The sequence below is a fragment of the Pleurodeles waltl genome, chromosome 7 (assembly GCF_031143425.1).
Source record: "Pleurodeles waltl isolate 20211129_DDA chromosome 7, aPleWal1.hap1.20221129, whole genome shotgun sequence".
NCBI classification, from domain to species: Eukaryota; Metazoa; Chordata; class Amphibia; order Caudata; family Salamandridae; genus Pleurodeles; species Pleurodeles waltl.
In genome coordinates this window covers 305,170,270-305,187,910 of record NC_090446.1, presented here as the reverse complement: position 1 = coordinate 305,187,910, position 17,641 = coordinate 305,170,270, and the positions used below count along the sequence as shown (strand labels likewise).

The 17,641-nt window shown below is 41.9% G+C and overlaps 1 protein-coding gene across 1 annotated transcript in view; it reads right to left on the bottom strand.

Moving 5' to 3' along the window:
- Window positions 1-17,641, bottom strand: part of CTNNBL1 (catenin beta like 1) — a 451,247-nt gene that overhangs the window by 278,136 nt on the left and 155,470 nt on the right. Inside the window, exon 3 of the mRNA XM_069243733.1 lies at window positions 17,329-17,435. Coding sequence (XP_069099834.1) covers window positions 17,329-17,435 — 107 coding nt within the window. The remainder of the gene's footprint in view (window positions 1-17,328; window positions 17,436-17,641) is intronic.

Genomic DNA, 17,641 nt, shown 5'->3' with positions numbered 1-17,641 from the left:
AGAGGAATCACATGTGCAGATAGCGTGTAGGTATGAGGGTGCACTTATCGACCTGATAACATGGGAACACTTGCTGGAGTGCTTCACTGCAACTGATGGATCAAGTTCCGGGATGAGTACTGACACTTATGATTAACTAAGGGGATTCACATATGAATGTAATGATGGTGCCAACCAACTGTGGTCATAGGAAAACTCTGGTATGCATGGATCGTATATGAATTGGTTTCAATATGGTAGTACCATGTATTGGGGACTGACGGACGGCACTGCTGGTTTAGCAGGTGTTGAGCATATTCCTGACTGTGTAAGCAATCTTTCATGTGCCAAGGGTATTTGGGGATCTCATGTGATATGGACTGCATTATATTTGTTTGGTTCGGTATATATAAACTCAATAAAGAGTTAATTAAAAAATATATATATATATATATATATATATATATATATATATATATATATATATATATATATCTATCAGCTCTCCTTTTCCAACACAAGTGCCACTATGTGTAAAAGGAAATTCCTTTGGTGTTTTCCCTTTCTGATAGTATGGTCTTAGCTTCCATGTTTAAGGAAAGGTCCAGGACACATACTGGGTTGTAGGTGGTATGGAGGATGATGCTTACATGTCTAAAGCAATCTTTGTGAAATCTAGTTTGAGATGGAGGGAGTAGAGTCTAGGAGAAGCGGGTTAGGTGCTACTGTGTGTGTTTACAAACAGGCTGTACATATTTACAGTCCATTAAATAGTTTTGTGTAATCCTAACCTGCCTAGCTGACTGGGAGTCCAACAAATTCTGTTTATCATCCATAATCTGCATTGGGCCAGGGCCAGTGCCAGGGTAATTCCAAATCCACTATCAATATTTTTGAGTGACTCAGGGTTGATCAGAGTTAGCATCAATTGAAATGCACTTAGTCTAAATTTTATAATTCAGCTTAGAAGTGTTTGGGCCTAGCACTTTATACAATCTAGCAGCAATACATCCTAAATGGGACAAATTTGACATTGACGCTGGAAAGTTATGTTCTACTAGATTGCCTAGTTTGAAGATTGTGGTTTTTAGTTTGAGGACGTTATAGAAGTCTACATTTTTTAGGTGATATTGGGTTGTAATTCTTAAAATGTTGAGGGGAAAGACCAGAAACACCCCACTGATAGCACAGTCCTCCCAAAAGACTGTCTTTCCATTAAATCGAATGTTATAGTTAAGCCATAACTAAATGAAGCTAGATTTGGCTATCTTCTTTAGGAGGTTTCTTAGCTAGACGTCCTAGCATGAATATTGTGCCCTTAATGATGTTTGATGAGTAGTCTAGATTAATGTATTTAGTTGGTATAGTAGCTGACAGAGGGAAGGAAGCCACCAAATTCTTACTGCGTTGAGCAAGGATGGGGGCCTTAGGGCTTGGCCTCAAACAAATGTGCATCATGCTGAATTAGAAAAGATGTTCGATATCATGCATTTCTTCACCATAGTTTATTAACAGTCTTGGATTCTTTTATTTGCAGAGACACTTGAGCGTATTTCTATCGACTATTAGCTTACTTCCTAATAGGGTAATTACGGTCAGACGTAATCATAATTTTTATAGTATCAACTTGTTCCCACCATGTGGTAAATCATGATGACCAGGAATTGAGATCTTTGACCACAGTGTCATATTTCATTAGATATAAGAGAATAATCTACATTCTTTCCAAACCACAAACCTAAATATTTAATTCTTGACTGGTTCAATTTTAGTCCTGAATTTACCTAACAGAGTGAAGTTACACAAGCCCGTAAGAGGTAGAACTTTATCTCTGGTCTTGTTGAAAGGGTAGCCAGAGACTTTGGCATGTGAATTTATGTCATCAATCAGGGCTAGTAATGATGTTCACCATTCCATGTAAAGACTAAGATTTTGTTTGCATATGATGCTGCATTATATGTGTCGAATTTCAAAGGAATTCCTCGGATTTTGAATATCCCTGATTTTTGTGAGTAGTGGTTCAATAGCAAGGCAGAAATATGTAGGTGGCAGTCCTGACATGTGCCATGCAATAAGTGGAAATATTCGGACATAGTGCTATTGACCCTAACTCTGGATTTTTTGGAATAGATGCAGTTGAGAATTATTTCAACAAAGACATATCCTAGAGCACATTTTAGTAGTCCTCAGTGAGGAAAAACCCACAAGACCTTGTTGAAGGCCATCTCCACATCTAGCATCAAAGCTGCCATGGAAGAAGGTAATGTGTTGGCTTTTTCTATTACATGACTCAAATTTGTGTTGGCACTTGGAGAACTGCCATGAAGAAGTTCCACTTGAGCCGTGCAGTATGGTATCGACTTCAGTGTTGTTGAAAGCATCTTTGTGAATACACTTCAATCAAACTTTAATAATAATATAGGAGTTAATTCTTAGTATATACCAAGTCTTAACCTTGCTACCGAATGACATTTGCAGAAATTGTCGCTGTCCCATTTCCCCAACCCGTACTGGCAAAATGTTTAAATAATTTTTCAAGTGCGTCTGAACAGCTTCTTGGCATGATTTGTAAAACAAGATTATATCACCCATCCAGACATACTTGTCTTTGATGGCCATCCTAATTCCTCTCTATTTATTGGTTTTTCAGTCTTTCTATTCTCCTTAGACAGTGATGATTGCTCTAAGTCTCTTTGGTAGGTACCACATTATTCAGAAAGGAACTCTTCATTTGGTGTGCCAAGAAATGTAAAAAGTAAGTGAAAGGATTCAAATAGATCTTCTATTTTTGTCACTAAGATAGACTTAATGACTGTAACAATGCAGTTTCTCTAAAATGTGATGTGACCAACCAGCATCTCCGCAAGTCCAGTTAGTTGCAGATGTATTCATTTAAGTACACATAGTTCATAGGTGTGCACTTTAGCTTAACATTTTACTCTAGTCATAGCTCGATGATCTTGGTGTATTCAAGTTATCCCGTCCCCTTCTATGACAGCAAAGGTGTGTTCACTTTGTGCATTATCCTTCTCTAGGTTATTACGTTTGATATTTTTTTCTATATTCTTTTTGAACATGTAGCTTATCATAACAGAGTGGGTACAGGCAGTCTCAAATCTCAAACTGTGTGTGTGAAGTGCTTGTTGGAGGTTTATCCCTCTGAATGTTTGTATACCCTTTGTAATTCTGTTCCGACACGCATTATTGTCCACAAGGAGATCTTCATTCTCCAAGGTTTTATACAATAGCTTGTATTACCAAGCTTAGATTCTGCCAACATACATGCATGGTCTGAGGCTGCAATGAGTTCTATTTTGGGCAACAAAGATTTTTCCATGTGAGCATTATCAACTATACTTTAATCAACCCTGAACAATGTATTGAGGGGATGTGAACAGAGCATTTAGTCAAACCCCACCGGGATAAGGTCTCCAGTTATTTTTCAGATTGAGCATTTCAGTATTGGATCTCTTTAACTTTTACATACATTATGAACTTTTAATGAAACTCCTACCCATTGGTAGCTTAAAGTTACCTTCCAGGATTATTACTGGTTCGCTTAGAATTTTAGATAATTTTTTGAGAAGTTCGAGACAAAACTCTGAAATATCTTCCTCAGAGGCATAAATACAAAACAAAGCTGTCTTTTTGTTATCTTATGGCAGACTATTGTTAGTCCCAATTTCTTGGGGAACAAAGTTACCATCCAATTGTTTCTCTTATGTGCAGGTGAACGAACAGCAAAAGTCTTCTATCCTGACATTTCTCATTTGAACTGCTTCTCCTACACCGATTCTCCTCTTGTAGAGGACAACTATGTGTACCTTAAGCTTGTAACAATTGTCCAAGGGTGTAATTCTCTTAAGATCCTTACCATTGAGAGAGAGAGGATATTTAGCATAAACATTACTAGAAATTAGGGCTGACAACATTTGTTTGGCAAGAATGAAGTAAGGAGCAACATGCCTAAAGTTCTAATTGATGGATTGCATGCATAGCTCAGCATCGTTGTGTAATGGCTAAGTGACAGTCACATGATGTCCACCTAAACACTCACCTCACCCACTAATCCACCTTTGTGACTATCTAAAAGCTGAAACCTAGTTAAGAAGTAGTAAATCTAGAGAACTGTTGCATGATGGATATCAGTGAGATTCTGGTGTTCTGGTAAACAGTGAGCATTTGTGTCTAGGAGAATAGGGGTGCCAGGACAATGTCACTGTAGAAACAAGGTGTGTATCCATCGATTTACACTTGTATTAAGGAGATAAAATAGAGAAATGTATACTATAGCATACAACCCAAGTCAAGTCTTTAAAAATGTTGATAGCAAGGAGCAAGTGAAGCTAAGTTAAAAATATATATTTCACTCCTATTCATTAATTAGAATTTAGTGTGATCAACAGACACCGAAAGAAGTCTCATCTTGACTTTGTTGGTTAATATCTAATTTGACCACTTCAAATTCTAGTATGTTCCTTATGAAAGTCTCTAGCACAGACAGTGGAAGAAAAAAGGAGTGTTTTTAGAGTACAGCTTGAAGCGAAGTCTCCTTAGCATACGCTTGTGAAATTCATATCCTACAACCACTCCATGTGACTTTCTGGATTTTCTTTGATAAAGGCTAAGATTTATTTGACATTGTTGGAAATGGGTCTTTCTGCAGGGTTATCTCCAAACTTTTTGCCTTTCTCCTCCCGTGTTTCTGTCCCTCTTTTTTGGTCTTAGAACGCTGATCACTTGACCACTGCTTGACCACTCTGGGCACTTGACCACTGCTAAAGTACATGTGCGCTCTGCCCTAAAACCTGGTATGACTGACTTACACGTTTGGCATATTTAATTTACCAGTATGTTCATTGTAAACACCATACACCCTGTAAATTAAATGCTACTAGTGAGCCTGCATCACTGATTGTGCCAGCCACAGATGTAGACATTCAAACTTGTCTCAGGCCTGCCACTGTAGTGCCTGAGTGGGCAGTTTACAGCCACATCAATTGGAAAGTCAGACTACTTGCCAAGGCCTAAACTCCCCTTTTAGTACATGTAAGACACCCCTATGATAGGCCCTAGGTAGTCCTATGTGCAGAGTCCTGTATATGTAAAAGGTTGGACATGTTCTCTTATGTTTTACATGTCCTATTAGTGACAAACAGCCTATTTCATTTTAGGCTCGAGCCTGCAAGTGCATGCACATGGAAGACGCTGTTGTGTTCAGTACAGGGTTTGGAGCCCGCCTTTCCCCCACCATTTGTTGGTTTGTATGGCACTCTTCTTTACAGTCTCGTAATTCATCAAGGTATGTCTGGCATCATTTCTGTTTCTTGGTGTTGAGCAGGGATCAATCACTAATTTATTTAAACTTAATTAGTGCCCATCCGCTGCTCCCCACATGATAGAGGTACTATTTTGTTCTTACTTCCAGTGCCCCGCAAACAGAAGGCTTGTGACAAGCAAAAACGTTCCTCACAGGGCAAACAATTTTGCAGAGTTATATTTATTAGGGCTAACGTTTTTTATTTGGTTAAGTCGCCTTTTCACTCATTTTTTTGTGTGTTTTTGCTCGTAGGCACTGTTATTGAAAGATGACAATTAACTTGTTTGAAATATGCAACATCCATTGCATTTCAAATGCTTGTTCACTACTGTGAGGGCTGCTCCTCTCATTGGTTAGCATTGGGAATTCCCTTATATACAGGGAGTGCAGAATTATTAGGCAAATGAGTATTTTGACCACATCATCCTCTTTATGCATTTTGTCTTACTCCAAGCTGTATAGGCTCGAAAGCCTACTACCAATTAAGCATATTGGGTGATGTGCATCTCTGTAATGAGAAGGGGTGTGGTCTAATGACATCAACACCCTATATCAGGTGTGCATAATTATTAGGCAACTTCCTTTCCTTTGGCAAAATGGGTCAAAAGAAGGACTTGACAGGCTCAGAAAAGTCAAAAATAGTGAGATATCTTGCAGAGGGATGCAGCACTCTTAAAATTGCAAAGCTTCTGAAGCGTGATCATTGAACAATCAAGCGTTTCATTCAAAATAGTCAACAGGGTCGCAAGAAGCGTGTGGAAAAACCAAGGCTCAAAATAACTGCCCATGAACTGAGAAAAGTCAAGCGTGCAGCTGCCACGATGCCACTTGCCACCAGTTTGGCCATATTTCAGAGCTGCAACATCACTGGAGTGCCCAAAAGCACAAGGTGTGCAATACTCAGAGACATGGCCAAGGTAAGAAAGGCTGAAAGACGACCACCACTGAACAAGACACACAAGCTGAAACGTCAAGACTGGGCCAAGAAATATCTCAAGACTGATTTTTCTAAGGTTTTATGGACTGATGAAATGAGAGTGAGTCTTGATGGGCCAGATGGATGGGCCCGTGGCTGGATTGGTAAAGGGCAGAGAGCTCCAGTCCGACTCAGACGCCAGCAAGGTGGAGGTGGAGTACTGGTTTGGGCTGGTATCATCAAAGATGAGCTTGTGGGGCCTTTTCGGGTTGAGGATGGAGTCAAGCTCAACTCCCAGTCCTACTGCCAGTTCCTGGAAGACACCTTCTTCAAGCAGTGGTACAGGAAGAAGTCTGCATCCTTCAAGAAAAACATGATTCTCATGCAGGACAATGCTCCATCACACGCGTCCAAGTACTCCACAGCGTGGCTGGCAAGAAAGGGTATAAAAGAAGGAAATCTAATGACATGGCCTCCTTGTTCACCTGATCTGAACCCCATTGAGAAACTGTGGTCCATCATCAAATGTGAGATTTACAAGGAGGGAAAACAGTACACCTCTCTGAACAGTGTCTGGGAGGCTGTGGTTGCTGCTGCACGCAATGTTGATGGTGAACAGATCAAAACACTGACGGAATCCATGGATGGCAGGCTTTTGAGTATCCTTGCAAAGAAAGGTGGCTATATTGGTCACTGATTTGTTTTTGTTTTGTTTTTGAATGTCAGAAATGTATATTTGTGAATGTTGAGATGTTATATTGGTTTCACTGGTAATAATAAATAATTAAAATGGGTATATATTTTTTTTTGTTAAGTTGCCTAATAATTATGCACAGTAATAGTCACCTGCACGCACAGATATCCCCCTAACATAGCTAAAACTAAAAACAAACTAAAAACTACTTCCAAAAATATTCAGCTTTGATATTAATGAGTTTTTTGGGTTCATTGAGAACATGGTTGTTGTTCAATAATAAAATTAATCCTCAAAAATACAACTTGCCTAATAATTCTGCACTCCCTGTAATTTTAAGAGGTAATTTCTGACCTGAAAGGAGTAGCGTGGGCAGTTTTGGTATGTTTGCAAGAAATCCTGCCTACAGGTGTTGTTGGATTTTACATAACTGTTTTGGAAATGCACATCCAGCCACAGTCTCGGAATCTAGCCTCGTTGCAGGTGGGCGCTCTATGCGCCACTGGGAAAGTGGTCGCGAGAAGCTCACGAGGCACAAGGACTTCCCAACCTTTTACATAGTTTCCATTCCTGTAAAGAAGACCAGATACTCTAGCGTATTAAGTATATCTATGGTGATTTATATACCCACAGTTATGGAGGGATGATTGGTGATTCATGTGTTTTCCCTAACCGCGTTACCTCTCCTACACTAATCAGGTGAGGTCTGCATTGGATTTCTATACCCTGATGATATCCATAACCAAGGTGTTACTAATCCAGAGTTACTGTGTTATTTTACATCATTAGAAACCTGAGCACTGTCACAAGAACGTGTATTTTATGTACAGTATTTATGCTTCACATTGTTTTGGTGATATACATACAGTATAACATATTTTTATATAAACCTGGGTGGAGTCTCCTTTGTGGTGTATTTATTGCGTCACTGCTGTGAGTGTGTTGTGCAAATGCTTCACACACTGCCTCTGGGAATAAGCCTGACTGCTCTGTGCCAAGAGGGTGAGCACAGGTTATCTACCCTATTTCCAACAGACAACTTCATAGTCTGTCATTAAAAGATTGTAGCTCTAGGGTGTTTTGCTCATTTTTCCTTATGTAATGGTACTATACGGGCTAATGCTACAGGAAATCTTTTTCACAAATTAGGTTCAGGGTATATTGGATCCAAAATTCTAGAAACCTGGTGTATAAACAAACTTCATCCTTTGTATCCTCTATACCGTCTGTCAGGCCAAATACTCTAAGGTTTCCCCCAAAGTATGCGGTCTTTGAGGCTGATTAGCACCCTCTCAATGGCACTTCCTTCAGTAGTTGTTTGGTCATACCGTCTGTTTTGATCTTGTCTTCTTCCCAATTGCTTATTAATAATTTTGCTCCTGTTATCCGAATCCGTGGATCACGCTTCGTTGTTCGTCTTTGCTCCTTGTGCTAGGTGATATAATGCTGCAAGTCTTGTACAATTAGATCCAGTGAGGCACTGGTTTCTGTTTTGCCTCTAATCGCAGAGTGTAGGATCGGATGGGAAGGCTTTGTTCTTTTCCTGACTTATTTTCACATTTCCATCCAGTGACAATGCCACAATGACAATGAGATTGCTGGTCTGTAGTTCGTCTCTGATGGTAGCAGCTTCATGTACATTGCAAGGGGGCAGGTTCAAAATGATATGAAACAAAACATTTGCTGTTGGTTTTGAATCAAGTTGCAAGAAAGAGGATCATGTTGACTACCTGCTTGTTTTCTATGTACATGTATAGTTCACAAACAGAACCTTTTAGGTACTGTTTTGATGTCTCTGGATGGGCCCTCTCCACCATCAGCTGTTGGCTTTCTTAAGGGGTCTTGATTCTTGAAATGATGTACCATTGGCTACACAGCACCTGCGCATATTATAGCGAAAGGTAATAAATATAAATAGCAAAGATCAAACATTACATACGGAAATGTCATTATGGACAGCTAAATAGATTAGCCCATTTGCAATTTTTACATATTTATTCTGGTTCACCAGACTGCTCAGTAGACAGCAGGTCCATATTCTTTGTTGGACTTCAACTGTTGAACGATCACTTAAGTTTTGCGTTGTTTTTCTTCAACATTAAATTTTTTAGCAAAGCACGTAACATAAATATTTTATCTACTTTGGAAACAAATTCCAAGCACAGTTACCTAAAACAGGCTTCAAGCGTGTGATTCTGGGACCCTCGCAGATGGATCGGTGGGGACAGAGAGATAAGCGGCAGCAGTGATCGGGCAGAGGTACATGAAATAAAGTGTGCAGCATCGCAAGGGTGAAGTGGACATACTATGGGCGAGGAGTAGGGTTAACCAGTAGGGAGAGTTGGCTCCAATGGTGCATAAAAGTCTTTAAGAACTTATGTTAGGGGATTTTGGGGATGATTCTAAATGCGGGTCAGTCAATTTAGTGAGTAATGCTTGGGCTCTCAGCACCTGTGCAATTCCTAGTGTCTTCTCTATGCAAAGCTACAGCCTCAGCTATTGCCTTGCGGATGAACATAGTCATCCACTTGTTGGAGTTCTGAGAAACAGGTAGTTTCCAGTGGGTGGTAAATGTTTTTTTGGATAATACAAGGGGCAGGTCCAGAAAAGCATTGCAATTGGGCATTTGCATGGTCTAGTATATAGGCCCAAGGCTCCCACCTCCCAACTAGAAATGCTGGTCATCCCAATGAGCTGCTCCAAAAAGGAACAATCAGTCGTTTAATACAACCTTAGATGTGGGCAGTCCCATAGAAAGTGCATCGGGTCAGCCCCTTTGGCACTGCATCTGGCACACGCTTTGGAGGCACCTGGGAAGATGCGTGCCAGCTGTTTCAGAGAGAGATTTGCCGTGTGAAGCATGTAAAACTTAATTATTTTGAGACAGGCGTTACAGGAAACTTTTCGAGGATATGCCGAGGCCCTCTTACACTCTTAAAGTGGTCTGCCAAACTCAGCCTCCCAGACTTCTTGCAGTAGTTTTGCCTTGATGGTGTGGGAAGTGGTGCCCTTCTCACTCCCTATCGTTAACGGTTGGTTATTTCGAGGCTCAGACACTGTGGTACATGACACAGAAATCACTCCGAAGGAGGATTTTAGAGTGGTTTAAACACCTACCCAGTAGCTATTTTGGCTGGTGTGGTGGAAGAGCACCCCTGGTCTTTCATGCTGGGGCAACCATCCAGGTGTCAACAGTCCATTCAACAAACGAAGTGATGTGTAGAGGTGTGCGCAGCAAACCCACATGGTCAAGATGATCAGGGAGCAGCCAACAGTCTGACAATGTTTTCAGGTATTCATCAATTGTTTGCAACTAGATGACCATCTAAGTCTACGTTCGTTGATCCACTGTCAATGTCAATTACTTTAGTACAGCCTATCACTTCCTGTTCTCTGCTCTTAAGTAATGGCTCAAAGTGATCTCATAATCTGCTCCAACTATTCTGATGTATCACTTCTTTTGGCTATTTTTGTCTACCCGAATTGTGACCAACTAAAACAAAAAGGAAACTGTTTACAAATCAGAAACTTCGATCATCAAAAACTGATAAACAAAATTATACTCAAAATACAGTGGATAAGTGGCCATTAAACAATCATAAGCATCATAGAACAATATCGCCTAACTACAATAAACTTTATATTAAAAGCTCATCTAAAGTAAAGTAGAATAAAAATAGTTGGGTATGCCAGAGTGCAGTGAAGAATACTGCAATTAATTCAAAATGCAACTCCTACAGACCCAGCACGTACTTCACTATCTGTAACCAATGTACTTTCTGTAGTATCACAGGCTGGCAGACCTCTTGCGAAGAGGACATTCATACCAATAACTGCTACCAGTGGGACTCATTTCATCAAGTATGACTGCCACATAATGCTTACGTGTAGGGTGAATCTCTGTTTTGGAGTCTATTATCAGAAGCAGAGCACTCCAGCAGTGACTTTTTTTTTATCACATTCGCAAAGGACAGTAGGTCCACTGTGCTTCTGTCCCCAAGACAAATACAGGCACCCCAATTGACAGGGCTATTAAAGGCATGAAAAGTTAGGGCAGTAAAGCTTCGCACAGACTAAACCTCAAGCACACATTTCAATTACAGTCTTGGGTCTGCAGGACTTCAAAAACCCATTCATAATATAACACTACAAACCGCAGACAGACTACATTGTATATATTTACACAAAAGAGAAGCAGCATGCTTTTCTCCACATTATCAAAAATATAAATCACAGTCCACAAAATATAGAACATATCGAGTTGTGCAGAAATAACACAATAGGGACACTTCCACGGTTCAAAGTGCCATAATTATCAATAAGGTAAATATCCCCAAAATGAGACAGGACCATTATACTATGGCCTCAAAACACGATTTCTACAGTGCCATGCTTTATCGGTCACAAAAATAAAAAATAAATCAGACCCAACAGAAAACAGTTTCAGCTGCTTTTGCCATAAAAAGTAGTTATTTACCTTAACTAAAGTGTTCCAAACTCCAGAAAATGAGATGAATCCTTCAGACTCCACTCAACCAAGAGCCCCACCCCTGAGGCTGGCATACTTCAGATTTCTATAACACTGGTGTAAAAGGACATTTATGTCCTGAAATTCTGACTGGGGAGGTTGAAAGGACTGAATGTTGATCTATGAAAGAACCCCAAAGTAGAGAACAGTCAAGTAATTTCTCTCTTCTCCAGCACTCGATTTTTCATAGATGCACATGACAGAATCAGAATCCCAAGCGCGTATATGGCCAAAATAAAAAAAATACACAACCATGTGAGCTTATTAGTTACATGAATAAGACACAAAAAACGGAACGAGGGAAGAAAGAAACTAATCTTACTTAAACAGAGGCCATATTTCAGCTTGGCCAATAGCTGAATCTTTTAAAGCTTCTGCATCTAGACAATGTCGTTTCATAAAAATGCGTTTATTTTTCTTGTTCGCGGCTCTGCAAATATCTACTAGATAAACACAGGAAAGAGATAAAGCTGATGTCACAGCCCTTAAGGAAGTAGCTGAAAGTGTGCGGTGCCGGGGGAATTACCACTTTAGAGTGGCTAGACACGATGGCTGCTACTATCCAATTTGAAATACCCTGTTTGGAGGGGTTGATGAGGATCGGCCTGTCTGACAGTTCCCAAAAGACAGAACAGGGGGTCTGCCAAGTGCACTTTGTTATAAGCCTGGTTCAAGAATATTCGAGTTAGATACCAACGGAATGGCAAAATTGGATAAGACATGGACGCCACTGAGTGCAATACTATGGACTGATACCAGAATCTGTTTGATCCAGCTTGAAACATTCTATTTGCTAAACTCGTCCTGGTCTGCAGTAAGATTTTATGGCAGTCTTCAGGGATGTCTTGTAAAGAGGGTTGCAAATGGTCAGAAACAAGTCGATAAGCTCACTCATCCCAGATAATGGTGGAAAACCAGGCCTCCTCCTCCGGGCAGCATGTCTGCTCAGAGAATGCTGAGCCCCTCTGATAGTTGTAGTACGCCTGTGAACTAATTCTGATATTTGAGGCTATGGGAATCATGAGGAAAGTTACCTTATGATCTTGCTGGGGAAGCGGTAGAAAAGCGTTACACAAAGTTCTTCAACGGTAACATCGTTTTTCCTTTGATTCGCGAAACCAGTACCTGCTGGTGAAGGTCTGGCACTTCTTGTTGACTGGAGCCGCAAAAAGGTCCAGAGCTAGAAGACTATCTGAGGAAGATTATCCATCAGCTTGTTGAACGGCCTCACATGGTGAGTGAGACACACCGCTTTGATCAGGGTGGCTACCTAAGTACTTGTGACTCATGGGAGGTGATCAGCTCCAAAATAAATGCTGTGTTAATATCCCCAAATACAAACATATCCGTGGCTCTCTGAAAGTAAGGGTGGCCTCATTCCTTTCTCTTTATATAAAATATTGAGGTGGTTTTGTAAGCCATTATTAGCAGTGGACCAATTGCCAACAAGAAGAGAAATTACTACATTCCTCTATTTTTATCTTACTTCCATAACATTGATATGGGGCATTTCTCCAAATGTGACTAAAGCAGGTGTCTCCAAACCAGTTGATTCCAAGCTACCATTAGGTCACAGCCTGGAGTTCATGTAAAAAAAAACTTAAGGTAACATTTTTCCTTTTAAAGTTAAGGGAAGGCTGTGTTTATTTTACATTAATATCACCAGGCTGCAGATAGCAGGGCCTGCTAAGGAGCAGTGCGGAGTCAGATTTATGACCCAGGTCACAGAGGTAAAAAAGAGAAGCACTAAGGTATTTAACTCTTAAATAAAAATCCCTGCTGTAGGAAGTTGGCTCTGTATGCACTATTTCAAAGTAAGGAATAGTATGCAGAGTCCAAGGGTTCCCCTTAGAGGTAAGATAGTGGCAAAAAGAGATAATACTAATGCTCTATTTTGTGGTAGTGTGGTCGAGCAGTAGGCTTATCAAAGGAGTAGTGTTAAGCATTTGTTGAACATACACACAGGCAATAAATGAGGAACACACACAGAGACAAATCCAGCCAATAGGTTTTGTTATAGAAAAATATATTTTCTTAGTTTATTTTTAAGAACCACAGGTTCAAATTCTACATGTAATATCTCATTTGAAAGGTATTGCAGGTAAGTACTTTTGGAACTTTGAATAATTACAGTAGCATATATACTTTTTACATAAAACACAATAAGCTGTTTTAAAAGTGGACACCGTGCAATTTTCACAGTTCCTGGGGGAGGTAAAGTATTGTTAGGTTTCACAGGTAAGTAAGTCACTTACAGGTTTCAGTTTTTGGTCCAAGGTAGCCCACCGTTGGGGGTTCAGAGCAACCCCAAAGTTACCACACCAGCAGCTCAGGGCCGGTCAGGTGCAGAGGTCAAAGAGGTGCCCAAAACACATAGGCTTCAATGGAGAGAAGGGGGTGCCCCGGTTCCGGTCTGCCAGCAGGTAAGTACCCGCGTCTTCGGAGGGCAGACCAGGGGGGTTTTGTAGGGCACCGGGGGGGACACAAGTCAGCACAAAAAGTACACCCTCAGCAGCGCGGGGCGGCCGGGTGCAGTGTGCAAACACGCGTCTGGTTTACAATGGTTTTCAATGAGAGATCAAGGGATCTCTTCAGCGTTGCAGGCAGGCAAGGGGGGGGGCTCCTCGGGGTAGCCACCACCTGGGCATGGGAGAGGGCCTCCTGGGGGTCACTCCTGCACAGGAGTTCCGTTCCTTTAGGTGCTGGGGGCTGCGGGTGCAGGGTCTTTTCCAGCCGTCGGGAAATGGAGTTCAGGCAGTCGCGGTCAGGGGGAGCCTCGGGATTCCCTCTGCAGGCGTCGCTGTGGGGGCTCAGGGGGGACAACTTTGGTTACTCACGGTCTCGGAGTCGCCGGAGGGTCCTCCCTGAGGTGTTGGTTCTCCACCAGTCGAGTCGGGGTCGCCGGGTGCAGTGTTGCAAGTCTCACGCTTCTTGCGGGGAGTTGCAGGGGTCTTTAAATCTGCTCCTTGAAACAAAGTTGCAGTTCTTTTGGAGCAGTGCCGCTGTCCTCTGGAGTTTCTTGTCTTTCTTGAAGTAGGGCAGCCCTCAGAGGATTCAGAGGTCGCTGGTCCCTTGGAAAGCGTCGCTGGAGCAGGTTTCTTTGGAAGGCAGGAGACAGGCCGGTAAGTCTGTGGCCAAAGCAGTTGGTGTCTTCTGTTCTTCCTCTGCAGGGGTTTTTCAGCTCAGCAGTTTTCTTCTTCTTGTAGTTTCAGGAATCTAAATTCTTAGGTTCAGGGGAGCCCTTAAATACTAAATTTAAGGGCGTGTTTAGGTCTGGGGGGTTAGTAGCCATGGCTACTAGCCCTGAGGGTGGGTACACCCTCTTTGTGCCTCCTCCCAAGGGGAGGGGGTCACATCCCTAATCCTATTGGGGAATCCTCCATCTGCAAGATGGAGGATTTCTAAAAGTTAGAGTCACTTCAGCTCAGGACACCTTAGGGGCTGTCCTGACTGGCCAGTGACTCCTCCTTGTTATTCTCATTATTTCCTTCGGCCTTGCCGCCAAAAGTGGGGGTCGTGGCCGGAGGGGGCGGGCAACTCCACTAGCTGGAGTGTCCTGCGGTGCTGGAACAAAGGGGTGAGCCTTTGAGGCTCACCGCCAGGTGTTACAGCTCCTGCCTGGGGGAGGTGTTAGCATCTCCACCCAGTGCAGGCTTTGTTACTGGCCTCAGAGTGACAAAGGCACTCTCCCCATGGGGCCAGCAACATGTCTCGGATGTGGCAGGCTGCTGGAACCAGTCAGCCTACACAGATAGTCGGTTAAGGTTTCAGGGGGCACCTCTAAGGTGCCCTCTGGGGTGTATTTTACAATAAAATGTACACTGGCATCAGTGTGCATTTATTGTGTTGAGAAGTTTGATACCAAACTTCCCAGTTTTCAGTGTAGCCATTATGGTGCTGTGGAGTCCGTGTTTGACAGACTCCCAGACCATATACTTTTATGGCTACCCTGCACTTACAATGTCTAAGGCTTGGCTTAGACACTGTAGGGGCACAGTGCTCATGCACTGGTGCCCTCACCTATGGTATAGTGCACCCTGCCTTAGGGCTGTAAGGCCTACTAGAGGGGTGACTTATCTATACTGCATAGGCAGTGTGAGGGTTGGCATGGCACCCTGAGGGGAGTGCCATGTCGACTTACTCGTTTTGTTCTCACCAGCACACACAAGCTGGTAAGCAGTGTGTGTGTGCTGAGTGAGGGGTCCCCAGGGTGGCATAAGATATGCTGCAGCCCTTAGAGACCTTCCCTGGCATCAGGGCCCTTGGTACCAGGGGTACCAGTTACAAGGGACTTACCTGGATGCCAAGGTGTGCCAATTGTGGAATCAAAAGTACAGGTTAGGGAAAGAACACTGGTGCTGGGGCCTGGTTAGCAGGCCTCAGCACACTTTCAATTCAAAACATAGCATCAGCAAAGGCAAAAAGTCAGGGGGTAACCATGCCAAGGAGGCATTTCCTTACACCTGCCAACTCAGTACTGGAAGAAACAACAAAATACTGTTTCTGAAGGCTTTTAAATCAGAGAAAAGGGTACCTTATATTTATGTTAACTTTTCATTTTAATTTTCTTAAAATAGTTTTCAAAGTGTTGCATTTACAAATGACAGGTCTCTTGCTCCCAGTGGCCATTAGGACACTGTGGAATATTAATAACTGAAAAATACAACCATGTTTTTAAATGGGAGAAACGTAAAGTGAAAACATAATTCACATCATAAAAGTTTTTGCACTTTAAATTTCTTCCATTTAAAAAACATGGTTCTATGTTTGAGTTATACTTGTAACTGTGTTGCATTTGGTGAAAGGTATGCCCTGTGCCACTAGTACATACAGCACCGGCTCTCAGTTACCCATACACAAATATCCCATTCATATTCACACATGTTAATACATCCCCAAAGACCACGCCTTTTATAGTGCCCAGGGAAAAATATTTTGTTCAAAGCATATCATCCGGGACCATGAACATTAGGCTTAAAGTCAAGAAAGTTTGTTGAGGGAGTGTCTGGTGATAATGCACAAGTTGTTTAGCCTTTGGTAGCTCACGATGATTTTCACTGATCAGAAGTGGCTCTCGCTATAGAGAAGGTTGGAGACCCCTGCAGTAAAGCCACTGGGTTATGGGAAGACTGGATAAGTGGAGGGGCTGAGAAGATGGAGAGCATAGAAGAAGGTGCTTGGGAGGAGTTTCACGGCAGCGACAGTGGACCTTGTGGGGCATAGATATCCTAGAGTTATCAGGAGGAGGATTCAGAAGAGGTTTCAAACTAAAATTGTGAGACAGCAACTGGGACAGGCAGCAGTAAAGGATAGAATACAAAGGAATGGAACATGGGCTGGACTTGAAGCACAGTTAGGATAAATGATAAACGGGGTAAAAAAAGGAGCTGTTTGGAGTACACATGAAAAAAAACTGAAGGAAAGACTAGCTTATTACTACGTTTTAAGGATTTTGTATACCGCCACAGATTGCTCTGGGTCTATGAAGAAATAGTGAGATTCTTGGAGAGATAGCAGTTAAAACTGAGAGCCCCCCAGAAGGAGTCACAAGAAAGGTTCAAAGCACAGATATGAAGAGAGAAAGTAGGGCAAAAGTAATGCTTCAGAACAATATGAGAACCAAGAGCAAACAGTGGCCCCTATGGGAAGTAACTCTTAACTGAAACAAAGCAAATGGCAGGGATAGGCAAACGGACAAATGCACAAGTCTGCTTTACAATCATTTAAGTACAGAGAACATGTCAGACACAGAGAAGAGACCAGAATTGCTTCAAAGGTCAGTCACTTTACTCTCATCAAGCACAGTACCTCCTGAGTTGCCCAATTTCTTTAATCTTTTACTTCATTTATTTTGGTATGTGGAATACTTCTCTTTAAAACAGTACTCTTACTTTTCGGGGTTGTCTGGGAACTTGATACGCAGCTCCTGGTTTTTATAGGACCTCTTTTCAAAGGTTAGAATCATCTTCTTCACAGAACTTTCATCCAGAGGTTCATCCTGGGCAAAAAAAACGAAGCCCTTCATTAAGAGACAGGAACATAAATAGCACACAACTGAAGTCTATGCAAGTGGGTCACCCAGAAGAGAAGACAGAAGGAAACTATGTGAAAATTCTATGCCTTTATGGAGTATGACAAAACCAGTTATGATCCTCGATTTTGTTGATTATCTTCTCTATTGCCAAGGAATAATCTTCAGTACAC